Source organism: Westerdykella ornata, assembly GCF_010094085.1.
Source record: "Westerdykella ornata strain CBS 379.55 unplaced genomic scaffold EI97scaffold_3, whole genome shotgun sequence".
In the NCBI taxonomy this organism is placed as follows: Eukaryota; Fungi; Ascomycota; class Dothideomycetes; order Pleosporales; family Sporormiaceae; genus Westerdykella; species Westerdykella ornata.
Window position 1 is genome coordinate 487,020 of NW_022986853.1, and position 14,462 is coordinate 501,481.

General features: G+C 54.9%; 6 protein-coding genes across 6 annotated transcripts; 4 read left to right on the plus strand and 2 right to left on the minus strand.

Moving 5' to 3' along the window:
- Window positions 1-456: 456 nt before the first annotated feature.
- Window positions 457-2,061, plus strand: EI97DRAFT_172868 (uncharacterized protein). The gene is made up of 3 exons (XM_033793442.1): window positions 457-751; window positions 798-926; window positions 978-2,061. Exons 1-3 carry the CDS (start codon window positions 544-546, stop codon window positions 1,865-1,867), a joined length of 1,227 nt encoding a protein of 408 aa, XP_033656873.1. The 5' UTR covers window positions 457-543; the 3' UTR covers window positions 1,868-2,061.
- A 680-nt stretch (window positions 2,062-2,741) lies between these two features.
- On the plus strand, window positions 2,742-3,272 carry EI97DRAFT_371031 (uncharacterized protein; the record flags this gene model as incomplete). The annotated part of the gene is made up of 1 exon (XM_033795267.1): window positions 2,742-3,272. One exon carries the CDS (start codon window positions 2,742-2,744, stop codon window positions 3,270-3,272), a length of 531 nt encoding a protein of 176 aa, XP_033656874.1.
- A 559-nt stretch (window positions 3,273-3,831) lies between these two features.
- EI97DRAFT_430422 (cytoskeletal adaptor protein saga) lies at window positions 3,832-5,473 on the plus strand. The gene is made up of 2 exons (XM_033797685.1): window positions 3,832-4,172; window positions 4,275-5,473. The coding sequence occupies exons 1-2, from the start codon at window positions 3,933-3,935 to the stop codon at window positions 5,238-5,240; spliced, it is 1,206 nt and encodes a 401-aa protein (XP_033656875.1). The 5' UTR covers window positions 3,832-3,932; the 3' UTR covers window positions 5,241-5,473.
- Window positions 5,286-6,917, minus strand: EI97DRAFT_464627 (uncharacterized protein; the record flags this gene model as incomplete). Its single annotated transcript, XM_033801427.1, has 1 exon — window positions 5,286-6,917. The coding sequence occupies one exon, from the start codon at window positions 6,915-6,917 to the stop codon at window positions 5,286-5,288; it is 1,632 nt and encodes a 543-aa protein (XP_033656876.1).
- Window positions 6,918-7,393: 476 nt separating this feature from the next.
- EI97DRAFT_464628 (uncharacterized protein) lies at window positions 7,394-13,414 on the minus strand. Its single transcript, XM_033801428.1, has 3 exons — window positions 12,787-13,414; window positions 9,120-12,728; window positions 7,394-9,066 (listed from the first exon to the last, which is right to left on the minus strand). The coding sequence occupies exons 1-3, from the start codon at window positions 13,083-13,085 to the stop codon at window positions 7,731-7,733; spliced, it is 5,244 nt and encodes a 1,747-aa protein (XP_033656877.1). The 5' UTR covers window positions 13,086-13,414; the 3' UTR covers window positions 7,394-7,730.
- Window positions 13,415-13,699: 285 nt separating this feature from the next.
- On the plus strand, window positions 13,700-14,318 carry EI97DRAFT_173113 (uncharacterized protein). The gene has a single exon (XM_033793444.1). It carries the CDS (start codon window positions 13,731-13,733, stop codon window positions 14,229-14,231), a length of 501 nt encoding a protein of 166 aa, XP_033656878.1. The 5' UTR covers window positions 13,700-13,730; the 3' UTR covers window positions 14,232-14,318.
- Window positions 14,319-14,462: the final 144 nt, after the last annotated feature.

The following is a 14,462-nucleotide window of genomic DNA, read 5'->3' on the forward strand; positions in this document are numbered from 1 at the left end:
ACGTGGCCGATTTCAATTCTCGAGGAAGTGTGCGGATTCTGTAGTAATGCGAGCTCCTCTGTGCCTGCAGTGGCGTCTGGATTTGGTGGTTCAACCTCCGCAGTGGAGAGCTGGCCCGAGGCGCAACGTTGATTTTGGCTCGTGCTACGCTAGCCCTTTTATCGTTAGACCCAGAAAGCTTGTTTCAAGTTCCACCCAGAGTGACACAGCTCAGCCACGCATGCCACCGTCTCCAAGCATGCAAACGTCGAGTTTGACTTTGCATCCACGGTCCCTTTGAATCCGCACGATCGCTGATGACGGTTGAGATGCTGGCACATATCCTCCTGTTAAGAGCTTGTCGCTGAGTACGGCCTCCCGTTGACACTCCGATGGCTCTGCCAATCCTTCCAGGAAAATTTCTCTTGTGGACGTTGACACCAGGCACCAATCCAGCGCAGCAACAGATCTGTTGCGGTTGATACCTTTGTATCTATAATTGTCGCAAGGTCGCTCGTTCTCGCACCAGACGTGGAAGATCCGGTTTCACAAACGCGCGACGCCATGCCTTCTGGTGCTTCAACACCTTCATTGTACCCCTCAAGCTCCTCAGATGCGGAACAATTAGATGCAAAAGAACAGTCGACTGGGGTGATGTGTGCGAAAGAACATGATATTACGACTGCCTGCGCAACTCGAGATCTCGACGCACTGGTGCGTCTGGCCACCTCTACGCATGGATTGGTAAAAGATGAACTGCGACGAGCAGCTTGTTAGTACTCGTTCCCTTTCTTTAACACTCAGCTTACCCGCCGCAGGGCCGATCTTGCTGGGGTGTTCTGATGATAAGCAACAGACAATATCTCCATGGTATACCCTTCCCGCCCATCGCGACGAGGAACAGGTAGCCAAAGATGTCAACCGAGCGTTTGTGAGCTATCCAAAAGGTAGACCATTTTTCCGTAGCAGAAAACGAGAGCTGACATCGTTGAAAGAAGGCAATAAGCAATTGGATCGGCGGAAAGAGGAATTGTCGAACGTGATCGTGGAAGTTCTGCGCCGATATCCGGCTCTGTCCTATTTCCAAGGGTACCACGACATTGTCCAGGTTTTGTATCTTGTGCTTGGACCCGAGAGCGCACCCTCTGCGGCGATACGTTTGAGTCTGCTCCGTATTCGAGATTACATGCTCCCGTCATTGGACCCTGCCATCCGCCACCTAGAGCTACTGCCCGTAATCCTGAAGATTGAAGATCGAGTCCTGTACAACCACATTCCGAAGATTCAACCGCATTATGCGCTAGGCGCCACGCTCACGTTGTTCTCGCACGTGATAGATGCATATTCCGACATTACTCGTTTGTTCGATTTCTTTCTCGCGGCCGACACCATTATACCCGTCTACTTCTTTGCGTCTTTGCTTCTTGCCAGGCGCGAGCAGCTACTGGATATCGATAAAGAGGAGGAAGATATCTTTCTTTGTGAGCTGGGGAGACTGCCGGAGCCTTTCGATCTTGAGAGACGCATAGAGGAGACGGTCAGACTCTACGAGAGAGTACCGCCGGAGAAACTGGGCTTGGTTTGGTGGAAAGTATCGTCGGCAAGCGTGCTCAAATCGACAAGACGGCCATACGATGTCGCGCAATTTGCGTTACCGGACGCCCAGAAGCTGCTGCGCCGTCAGGAAAATGAAGTACGCATATTCCGAATGTACCACCGAGCCGTCCTAACGGCAAAGAGGGCGAAGCTATATGGGTGGAGACACCGCCGAAGTGGCGTTCTGTGCATCTCGATTGCAGTTGGCCTCTGCGCCTTTTGGCTGGGCGGGCCACAGGGAGATCATAGACTTGGAGACGTGTTCAAACGCATCATGGGATTACTTGTGTGAGGAATGTACGCGTTTGCACTGGCATCGCACGCTCGCAGGCGGCCGGAGCAGCATGGAGAAATATATCAAGAGCAAGAGGTACCCATGGGCCAACAGTACTTGGCTACACAAAGTCCGAGGTGCAACGAAGATCATGGGTGTTACCGCTGTCATTGAACGGATGCTCGAATTACGTCAAGCCCCTCACCTCCCTACCCTATGGCCTTACACAGTACTATGGCATATCCCCCCTGGAACCTTATTCTTTGTCAGTCTGCTTCACCCGCTGGGGTTGGCTGTTTGAGCCGTCGATCGTCATGCTCAAGAACAACGATCCTCAACAGATTACTCCATCATTGTAAAGTTTAAACACGTCCTCCCCATGTCGGGTTTGCTCTGATCACCTTGATGCTTACCGTGGCAGAACTCACGGAAGGTGCACGGACCCTACGTCATCGGCCAAGTATGTCATCACTGCCTGCTGCAGCAGTCGCTACAGACAGTAATCCTTCATATAAAGGAGTTTCACAGTCTGCACGGAATATTGACCTCGCTGACACTACCGTTCAACAATTGTGGGGAAGGGCGGCCGTTTTGTCACGCGACCTTTGTTCCCCAGGCCCTAATCTAACGGAGTGAACTGCCCTAGGCCTGGATCGTACGAACTTTCTGCCGCACTCTCCTACTGTTCCAGTATATCTAGCGTCACGGTCGACACCATCCCGGCCTTATCCATTCGACACGAGCTCAGTCTACTGTGTAAAACAGTGAAACGTCATACATTTCTTTACCATCAGGAGATCGGACACTCGACATACATATCACCCGCCGCCTCGATTCACTTCAGCCCTCAATCATAATAAAAGAAATCATGGACGGACAACAACCCAACCGCATGCCTCCCACAGGCGGAGATTTCACGGACATCGCTCCCCCAGACCTAACACCCAACACGCGCTCCGAAGCCGAAGAAGCCCTGCGCCGAAACAGCCTCGCCCAAACCGATTCCGCAGCCCCAACGAGCTCCGCGCATGGCAGCAACGAAGCGCAGCAAGCATACCATCAACCTCACGGCATGCGGCGGACGAACTCAGCCTACGCCACAGCGCTGGAGCAGTTGTCGCAGAAGCAGCAGGCTGAGGAAATGGATTCGATAACCACGGGCAGCGGCGCCACTGTACCACTCCCAGCGCCAGGAGAGGGCGTCGTACCGCTCAGAACGGGCGTAGGAGCAGGACAGGCGGAGGTGGTGGAGAAGGCGAGGCCCAGAGGGCTGAGTCTGGGTATGCTGGGCAGGATTCCCTCTTGGAACGAGCAGGATAAGAAGCATCTTGTCTGCGGGGCCATTGGGCTGATGGAGGCGCCGGCCAAGGGTGATAAGGGGTATGATAGTGGGGCGGACGAGAAGGGTGTTGGTGGTGTGTGAATGGAGAGGTTGTGGGTTCATGGATCGGGTCAATGGTTTGAGGCAACGGTACGGCGTTACGGGAATTTTCGAGAGCATGGAATGCTCGAAAATACGCATCTGGTATCGTGTGTGGGACAGCGGTTCGGGTCCTCCTCTCTGATGGTGTTTCATGGCAACTGGTACTGCGAACAATGGGGTTTCTGATGCTAGGCATAATTCTATGCATTTCATTACGATGGTATATGCCTTTCCATTACCAGTAGGCTCTCATGACTGATGAGAGTCTGGATTCGAGATGCTACTTTGGCACACCCATTCGTATTCTGCGTGGGGTTGCCTGATCTCGCTCGACACATCTAATAACATTATGCAAGACCGTGGTCGCGTCTCCCGCACTATAGATGGGGGAGAGATTTGTTGGTTATAGCTCTACTAAGTAGTAAGTACCAGCTCCACACAGTACACAGTAAGAGGTATAGAAGTGAATAGCCAAGATATCCACCTGCCAAGCCAGGCGCCCCAGCTATCCACGCGCGTTCACGGGTCCGTGCCATGAGTTTAGCTTGCACCCCTGCACCGACGCCAGCAACCACCCGCCGCCGCTCACTCCACTCCAACAGTCCCATTCCTCCACCTCTCCTTCCCTATCCCTCCGCCAGTCCACGGCACACACACAAAATGGCACCGCGGCGCATCGAGCAAGAAGAAATCGAGAAATACTGGGAGATCTTCAGCTCCCTGGCCAATGGCGCCACTCACCTCGACGGGGCGCAGGCCGCACCGGTGCTCAAGAACAGCCAATTGAGGGACGATCAGCTGGAACGGGTGTGGGATCTGGCGGACGTGGATGGGGATGGCAAGTTGGATTTTGAGGAGTTTTGCGTGGCCATGCGGTTGATTTTCGATTTGATCAATGGGGTATGTTTACCCTTTTCCTTTTCACATGCTACCATTGAGTTTCATGGGACCTGGGAACAGATAGGACGGAGATAGCTGACCATTACCTTTTCGTATCTCCAGGAATCCGTCGACGTCCCCTCGTCGCTCCCGGACTGGCTCGTCCCCGAAAGCAAAGCCCACCTCGTGCAAGCCACGCGCGCCATCTCGGGCTCCCAGCCCGCCTTCGAACCCGTCTCGGACGACGAAGACGACACCCCGGGCCTCCGCGACGGCTTCGACTGGTACATGTCACCCGCCGACAAGGCAAAGTACGAGGAGATCTACAGCGCCAACCGCGACCAGCACGGCAACATCACCTTTGCGTCTTTGGAATCCCTTTTCCACGACCTGCAGGACAGCGTGCCGGACTCGGACATCCGGTTCGCGTGGAACCTGGTGAATCCCAAGGCGCGCGAGAGCGTGGGCAAGGATGCGGCGTTGGCGTTTCTGCACATTTTGAATCAGCGGAGCGAGGGGTTCAGGGTGCCGAGGAGCGTGCCGCCGAGTCTGCGCGCGAGCTTCGAGAAGGGTCATGTCGAGTTCGATGTGGATCGTGCGGGGGCGAATCGGAATCGGTGGGCGGAGAAGGGCGGAGATGACACAGCGGCTGGGAAGAAGAGTCGGTTTGGGGAGGCGTATCTGACGAGGTTGGGGATCGGGGATCGGGCGAGGGGGAAGGGCACGGATTTTGGAGGGCGCACGACGGAGGATTGGGAGGAGGTGCGGCTGAAGAAGCAGCTGAGGGAGTTGGAGGAGAAGATTGAGCGGGTGGAGAAGGAGGCGGAGAACCGGAGACATGGGCGGAGCAAGGATAGCAAACCTGCGCTGGTGAAGCGCGAGCTGGAGCTGCTGTTGGATTATAAGAGGCGGGTGCTGAGGGAATTGGATAGCGGCGACGGAGGCGCGGTAAAGGGGCTGGGGAGCATAAGGGAGGATATTGAGGTTGTGAGGGAGCAGGTGGATGGCTTGGAAAAGCACTTGGAGAAGCGGTTGGAGGTGCTTGCTGATCTAAGAAGGCAGATTGAGGATGAGAAGGCCTCGCGGTAGGATTGAATTACCAGGAGGGAGTAATCCAATCCTCATGACTGCAACTTAATCGTCTACTGTACGTCTTCCGTCACTGGTTCCCCACCTCGTCCTCGCACACTCCAACTCTCTGCAGGCCTCACACAACGCCTCTTCACCCGCGTCCATATCACATAACCCCATTCTTTGCACTGTAAAGAGTCCTTCCGTCAAATTGTAATCCTCGCCGTCATCGCCATCGTCGTGGAGCTCCCAATCGACATCCACCTTCACACTCAAACTCTCTGCTTCTTCTTCTTTTTCTTCTGCTCCATAGATACTCCCCCTCCCAGTCTGCAACTCCCTCTTCCCCTCCCTCAATCTCCCCACCGCCTCTGCCAAAGGCGCGAAGACTCGCTTCTCCTGCGTTTTCTGAACAACGCCATCCCGGGCCAGTGGCTCCACTCCCCCGTTGGACAGTGTATGCGCCATTCTCGCGCTGGACAGGCTGATGCGCAGGCTCTGCAGGCCCGTCATGGTGGAGAGGAGAGCGCAGACGGCGGTCCATTCGGTCGGATACTTTGCATTTCTACTCCGTTTTCTTCTTGTCAAGGGGGCATTGCAGCCGCTGGCTTTGTGATTTTCCTTCTTTTTCTTCTTCCCAGTCTTTTTCTTTTGCTCCTCATCTTCCTCCCGCTCCGGCTCCTCCACCGAAAATCCTGAACACAGCACCCTATACCTCTCCCTCACCTTCCTCGGAAAAGCCGCACCCAACGTATCCCCTCCCCCCTCACATCCCTTCCCGTTCTTCCCTTTCTGCTTCCCCTGCATCTTCTTCTCGCCCGCCGCAAACGGCTGCCTCAAATCCACATGCAACGCCCTCACCCACCTCCACCCCTCGCCAGAAACCCTCTCCTTGAACCAGATCAACGAAGCCAGCGAGTGGAACCTCATCGTAGGCGTGCGCTGGCCATAGACAAGGGGAACCACATCGTCGTGCATGGCTTTGCATACACGGAGGAGGGTTGCTAGGTTTGTCGCCCTCACCCTCGTCGCACCAATCCCTGTTGTCATCATCTTCTTCCCCATCCAGTTTCCGATCTTCTTCCCCTCCTTCTCCGTCTCTTCCTCCTTGTTTCTTCCCCATATACCACCCTTTCTTCCCTCTCTTTCCTCCTCCCCCTCCATCCCCTCCTCCATCATCCTCCGCGCCCTCTCCATCGCCCAAACCGGATCCCACACCGCCTCCACCATCCTCGCAACACAAGGCCCCCACGCCCCCGTCCTCCTCTCCACCCACCGATACATGCAATCGCAATGCCACCCCATGACGGGCCCATTGCCGCGCTGCCGGTGGAACCAAGGCGACCAGCGCATATTGACGCAGTTCCATTCCCACGTGCGTACGGGATCGGTGCAGGGAATGGCGAGGATGCGGTGGCCATGGGAGCCAGGGAGGACGATGATGTGGATTTCTTTTGGATTTGTGGCGGTGTTATCCCAGGAGGGGGAAGGGGAGGGAGACGAGCGAGGAGGAGGGAAGGCGTAGTCGTATATCATAAGGCGCAGTTCGAGAGGGAGGGTGAAGAATCCTGACGGCTGCTGCTGCTCCTGCTGCGCCTGGCGGCCAGTATCTCCCCCTTTCCCCAAGGAGAAGCGATGCAGGATCCTCAGGTGGTTGATCTTGACCTTGACCTTCACCTGGACCTTGACGACCATGTCCGAGACTGCGTTCGTCGTTCGCTGGACGGCACGGCGGAATCAGGCGTACGCGGGCCGTGGATTCAAAAGTGCTTTGCTGCTGATGCCGCCGATGCCGCTGCTGCCGCCGATGCCGCTGGCTCCGGGGATGCGGGTATCGTTATGCATGTGGCACTCCTTGGTTCGAGACATTTCTCGCCCGCTTTTTGCACACGGGATTGAGTGAGTGATTGTTGACTGGTTGGCGTGAGTCTCGGGAGAAAAAGAGAAATGGAGATACCGACCACGCCGCATCAGAAAGCCGTGATAAAAATGATTACGGTGATGGTAGGTGGTGTAGTGGGTTTGACACGCATCCCCACGCTCAGAGAGGGACTGACTACGCCGCATAGATGCATGGCGGATTCACCAACATTCTGCGGGAAAGAGAAAAGGAGAAAAAGAAAGAGGGTAGTACAAAATCTAATGGACACAACAAAGGAACTTCATTCGATGATTTCAAACAGCCATTATTATAAACTACTTGTAGTAAGTACCCGGCTTTTCCCTGTATACATGAACAAACCCAAATGCAAGCAAGCCTTGCAAAAATCGCTAGCCAGATTACTCATTACTACAAAAACATGAAAATCGGAAATGGAAACCCATCAGCCTCCCTTACCCGAGACTTCTACATTGTGTTGACGTTCGATGATCCAATGACGGTACCCCTTTGCGCCTCTGATGAAAAGCCAAAATGAGTCGAAAATGCAACATCATCTCTCTCCCCGCGTATACCATGCATGCTATATCCAAACGCTGCTATGCAAAACCAAATCTCACTCATCAGATTCAGATATTCGCCAACTCGGTATCAATCGTCTGGTTGAGGAACGTCCTCCGCTCGCCCGTGAGCTGCGTCTGCAATCGCGTTTCCGCGAGCGCAACGAGCTGCTTCTTCGTCACGCGGTCCAGATCCACGTCACGCAACAATGCCTGCACGACCTCGATGATGGTAGCGTTGCTGGGCCCATTCGCCAGGCTCTGCAGGTTCGCTGTACTGGCAGGGCGCGACGGGAAGCCGAGCGGACTCCGGCCTCGAATGGGCGGCGTCGACGCCATGAGATTGTCCGAACTCTGGAAGCCGCTCTGTCTGTAGGGAGAGGTAGTGTAGTGGTCGCTCATTCCGCCCATGGACATGTGGCGCCCATCCGCTAGAGGATTATCACGATAGCGGGACAAGTTGGAGTAGGTTGATTGCCTGGCCTGCATGCCTTGGTACGGGCCCGGAGACTGGGGCGGCATGTGCGAGATGTGATGCATGTTGGACATGATTGTGGAAGCGGGCTTGACCGACGAGTAGACCGACTGCATCTCGAATGCCTCGTCTTCATACGCGCCGAAGCCGCCCTTTTCAGAGGGCAGTTCAACGTCGCCCCGTATTCCCGGTAGATTATTGGCGGCTGCATAGTCATTCCATCTTTGGAGCGGAATACTCTTTGGATCAAAGCCCTCGCTGTCAGTAGTGACGACCTTCTTTGTTCCCTTTTCACCGATGACCACGCGAGTGTTGCCCCAGGAGAAGTCGTCCTGCTTCCAGAAAGAGTAGAGGGGAAGTGCAAACGAGTAGATGGGGAAAGCGATGATATAGATGATCATCCATCCAATGTGTTGCCACTGTCTCTTAATGATGAAAATGAGAGCTTGAAGACCATAGACACCAGCAAGCAGGGCGATGGAGATCAAGGGGAACTGGCCCGACTTAGAGGCAACTAGGTAGATGAGGTACCCAAGGTAGATGCAGACTGAGGGGAGGACGAGAGTTCCAAACAGATCGATAAACACGACGAACCGCATGCTGAAACAGCAGAACCCACACAAGTCTTTAAGGAAGACGAGTTCGGCCAGATTGTGAATGGTCGAGTTGATCCAACGTCGCCTCTGCGAGAGTAGGATGCTGAACGTCTCCGGGGCAGCGGTTAAAGCATGGGCATATGGGATGAACTTGTACCGCATGTTTGGGAAGTGCTTGGTCATCAAGGTTGTCAGGTAACGATCCTCGCCCAGGGAGAGCAGATTCTTCTTGTGCAGGGTGTCGACGTGGCCGTCGGCATACTCCTTGATGATCTTGTCCGAAATAATGAGTGGCTTACCGCGATCCGAGGTACGGAGGCGGTACATGCAAAAACTGGATGGGACGGTTAGTGAGATCTTGCGTACTAACGGGAACGGAAAACCTACCATCCAGGTAAACAGGTGACACTTCCAAACAAACTCTCAAAGCATTTGGACAGGTGGTGCGAGATATAGTACTCGTAGACCTGAATCATAGTCCACCAGGACCGTTCTTCATTTTCGAGACTGGTCTCGCCGCAGATGCCAGCAATGGTGGTATCATTGGTGCAAGCAGAAACGAGGCGAGTGAGAGCATCCGGCATCACCATGGTGTCGGCGTCGACCATGAGCAGATACTCGTACAGCTCTGGATCTACGCCAATGATGTTGTTGATCTGGTGGAACATTTCCAGCTCTAGCGGATTCATGGGCGCGCGGTGGTGCACCCTGTTAAGGAAGCTCATCAGCAAGATCTGAGAGTCTCGTTTGCCACGATTGCCAGGCTTGGAGCCGCTCTGCTCGGATTCTTTGCCCATCTTGACGACGACGATATAGGGCACAACGTTGCCTTCATATTCGTATAGGCCAGAGTACACCTTGCCATAATTGAGCTGCTGGCTGCCCTCGCCGACGGACCGGAACGGAAGAGCGGGAGGGTCACATTTCGGATCGACACCGAGGATATCGAGTACAATTTTAGGGGTAGGCCGGTCGTTACCAGCACCGACGATCATGCCATCGCAGACGACGCAGATAAGTTTACGTTTGTTGTCGTAGGCCAGAGCCGTCAGTGAATCCAGTCCCTTGCGCAGCTGGTCTTCACCTTCCGTGTACGCCGGTATCTGGCAGATGACAAACTTGTCCTGGGGCAGGGGACGCTTCTTCCCACCGAGTTGCAGAGCAGACACGAACTTGATGACGATGACCGCGCAGATGATGATGGTGAAGGATAGCAACAGCCAATCGTTGACCGTACACCGCGGAGTCTTGCGGAAGTCCGTCTTTCCGATGTAAAACATGTTGTTCAAACACCGAGTATGATCCTTCCACGCGGTTGCGTTCCTCTCCAGTGCATTATTGAACTTTTCCGTCAGGTCTTCGCCGGCATAGTTTCGGACCATTTTTTCAAAATCCTCGCTAAAGAAGTTGTAAGGAGCCCGGCCATCCATCACGTCGAGTGTATGAAAATAATCCGTCAGATCGTACACTCGGTCTCCCATGGTGAACCACATGTGTTGCAAGTTTTTGCCCTCGTCCATAATCACCTTCTTGTCCCACACCAAGTCTCCCTTGCGGAACTCTTTCATCTTCTTCAGAAACTTCTTGTCATACCAGTTTTCATTGGCGAGCGCGCTGTCCGGATACACGTTGGCGGGTCCAGAAATGTGCATGGCAGTGGTATCCTGGACGGTGGTGTTGGGTATAAGTTGGAGACGCGTATCCGATACGAGGCCAGGGCACGCAATGTAGAGAGGAGGCATAATATAAGGGTCCATGTTGGCGCCGGCGAATGGCTGCATATTTTCCTTTGTGGTTTTGATCTTCGTGTCGCTGTGTTGCCGTTGCCAGAAATCGGAGATGTCGTACACGACGCCATGATGACTGACGAAGAAGTCTTTGTCACCTTGATGGTTCGAAACCTGCGTTGCACTCCACGCGTTGTTCTTGTTCGGGCAGAGGAGCTTGCCGAGCCAGATGAAGTAGAAAAGAACACAGGCGTTCAGGAGAAGGATCAACAAGCAAAGAGTGACCTTCTCACGCCATGCAAGCCTGACGTCGGGACGTTTCATCTTGAAAAGCCTCATCAAGGGCGAAGGGGCCCAGAAGGTGGCGGCGTACACGAGAGCCACCCAGAGTCGCCTAGCAAGGGGTACTGGCGTTTCGGTAATCTGCGTATTTCCGCCAGATTCTTCATCATAGTATGTGATGCCCTTGTTCTCGTCACCTTTACGTCCCAACCCGTAGTCTCCCTGGTTTAAGATCGGTGCCGCAGAAGTAGCAATAGACCTGGCTCCAGCAACGCTCTGGTTTCCAAGCGTGGCCGAACTGTGTTGTTGGGGCAGGTTCGTCTCGCTACCTGTCGGAGTGGCGGCCGGTAGCGGTGGCGGGAAGAGGCCACTGGGTTGTGTTGAGTAGTTGGTCTCGAAGCCACCCATAGCAAGCATGTTGCCGGGAACCGTGGGCGATTCGACCTGCGCTTTGAGATCCAGCTGCGATTCAGCCTCCCACCAGGTGCCTTCGCGCATCCAGACGCGCTGGTGCCCGACAACCACCTCACCGTTGCTCCAACCACGCTCGAGGATAAAGTTGTGAATGCCATCCTTGCCTTCCATGCAGCCCAAGAGATGATAGCGGTCATAGAACTCGGCATGATCAAAGTCAGCAGTGAAGTCCAAGCTCCGGTTTCGGCGGTTCGCCCATTCCGGAATCCTGAAGTCTCTGAGCTGTCGAGAAACGGTCGCCGGGTTCCACGACCTAACGTAGTCTTGAGAGATGGTAGCGGGCGAACCGTCTGTGGGGTGGAGAGAGAGGTGGAACCAGACCCTGCTACTGGCGATGGTCAAGGGGAGATTGAAACGACCGTGCTTGCCGAGAACGATGCCTTCGCCCGCCACTGGCATGAGGATCTCTTTCAGCGTGTTCTCCTGTTCTGGGATCTCCAGAGCCAGCTTTTCCAAGACGGCCTCGCGCTTCTCCAGCTCCGCCTCGTGCTCACGAAGAGCGGGCCCCTCTATACCAAGCTCATGCTCACAACCCGCCACCGCTTCCTTCATAGTCTCCAGTACCGACGCACCTGCCGGAGCGAACTGGACCCCGTCTTCTTTCATCTCGGCGTTGATACCGTCACGGTCATCGAAGACAGTCTTGAGGGCGACGGCCTTGCCCAGCGCCCGGTTCGGGATCTCGACTACGGTGATGTTGACAATGTCCTCTTCCACTTCATCCGAAGGCGGCGTCAGCCTCCCTACGTCACTATTGCTGGAAGAATGGCCTGCTCTGGTTGCCCAGATATCTTCGCGGATAGCGGTATTCGCCTGGCCTATGACCATGTCGACGATGGCTTCGTAGATGCCACCAATCGCGATGGCACGCTCCTGCGTACTGAGTTTGAGCCTGAGAATCTCGGGATCAACGTCGAGCAGGATACCACAATCTCTGCAGGTGGACTCAAGCACATCGTCATCGATGAGGTAGCCAATGGTGTTGCCCAGCTTCAGTAGGCCCGTCAAGGCACTGATGAGATTCTGCAATTTTGCGCCCTTGATACCGATGGCTTTGAGATTGGCGCGGAAGTCCTCGGCCGCAGCGCCGTCATCGGCATCGGGGAGGTAAGACGGGGGATCAGATGTCCCGGACCTGTTAAGCAGGGCATACGCTGAAGGGTGCTCCAGATTCAACCACTCTCGTTCTGTTTTGGTGGCGGATGACGAATTGAGGTAGTAGAAGACGTCAAAAGCCCGAAATCCTGCTTGGGCAGGAATATCCAGAAGGCCCTGTTTTGTGTCTATTCCGGAGTTGGACAACTTGATTTCGGCTCCGAGTAAGTCACCCTTGAGGTTGATGGTGAAGACGGCGGAGAGGGCCGAGTATCTGGGGTACGAGGGATTCTGAGGAGTTACGCAATGTGTGAAGGCTTTGACAACCTCCAGTGCGGTGTATAAGCTCGCGGGGATGGAGAGTGGGAGGCCTGAGATGAAGGGGGAGAACAGGGAAGGGGATGATTCGTGCAGAGAACTGTTAAGGGGTCAGCATGAGGCGACTTGGGCGTTGCAGCCAGGTTAGCAAGACTCACGCAAGAACCACGCAACCATCTTCAGCACGACGGCGAGCGTGCTCCCAGGCCTTGCGGCCTAGTTCCATGTCAACGGTGCCCCCAAGCCGGCCATTGACCATGCTGCGGGCGTTGGCCCATGTGTTCACAACCAGACTGGTGCTGGCTTCCAGAGGGTAGGGTGAGCCCTGGGAGAAGGAGGTGTGGAGAGCATTGAGAAGGGTGGTAGTCGACACCTGGGCGGAGGGATTGCCAGGACGTGGGCCGGCGGCTGAGACGGTCGAATATATGGACATGCGAGAATCGTTGACGAAACTCATGTTGGCGGTCGGTGGAGGCACGATGGCGGTCCAGCAGCACGGGTAGCCGTGGCTCGCGTGGGCAGGTGCAGGAGGTCAACGGCAGACGGGACGAAAAGTGAGGAAAAGCGAGGGTAGGGTGTAACGAGAGGCTGCTCGTCTCGAAGGATGGTGATGGACGAAGGTTGACGGGGTGATGACCCCTTTCGCAGGCGCAATGGAGATACAGAAGGCAAACGATGGAAGGATGCTATTAAACGACAGTACGAAGCGAAGGAATCAAGCACTCGAGCGACGGCGAGGATTGTGGGAGGAAGACGGGCGAGCGAGTGAGGAGAGGATGTTGTGGTGGACGCTGGCTATTCTCCATTCCTTGCCAGAGGGCCGTCGGAGGAGAAACGAGCTGCAGGGCCTTGGCCTGTTAAAGTAGCCCAATGGGGTAAGGCGCCGGAAGGCTTAGTGGCGGTTTGGTGGTATTTTACAGTATGGCAGTGCCTGGAAGAGGAAAGGCCCGATCCGAAGTCTTCCACGCTGGCGGCATTGGGGATTGGGGCAGAGGCTATTTTTAGGTAACGGTCGATTTTCACTGCCGGCCTGATGATGACATCCATGGATGAGTTTACCAGTACGGTGCACCTACCACAGCACACAGTCAACCGTACTGTGATGAATTTTAATCCATATGGTGCCGCAAATATTCTGGACGGGAGCCATCATGGGAAGAAGAAGGTGCAGATACGCATGCGAGTTGGAAGCGGACGGTCAATGCTGCAAGCCTTGGAGCGCTCCGAGGCATTCAAAGAAAAGGAAGACAGCTACCAGGCAGGCGTGCAGGACAGCCGTTCTCATGCACCAACTTTTCGACGCCGTTGCAGCTTGGCTCGGGTTCTCTGGCCACTGTATCCACTACTAGACTACATACTGAGTACTGTCCACCTGACACCTTTGCAGCTTTTGTGCCTCGAACGATTCTCTGGGCTGGGTTGCTGCGCAGCGTTCCACCACCACCACCCTCCTGGGGCATTGAGCATAGCCACCAAACTGGCAAACCACCCGATGAAAGCTGGACAGGCTGGTTGGACAATGATCGAAACACATCGAACAAAGTCGATGCCATGGCTGCCCAGCTGGGGCAAAGGCTTGAAGAAGACGGTGGCGTGTCGATGAAGTTCATGACAGGGGCCCTAAGCAAAGTAATCAAGGTATCGAGGTATCAGCGTAACCTAGCGTAATCTATTTCTATTTTCGAGCCCCTTTTCGATCCCTGCCTTGCCCTCCATTGGCCAGGTCCCCCGCTGGTGTGGACCCGGCCAGCAGCCATTGCATTTTGGCGGACTGTGTCCAAGCTTGGCTGGGCTGGCCTGCTGATGGCGGCAGGCCTTTGCACTTCCATCTTAA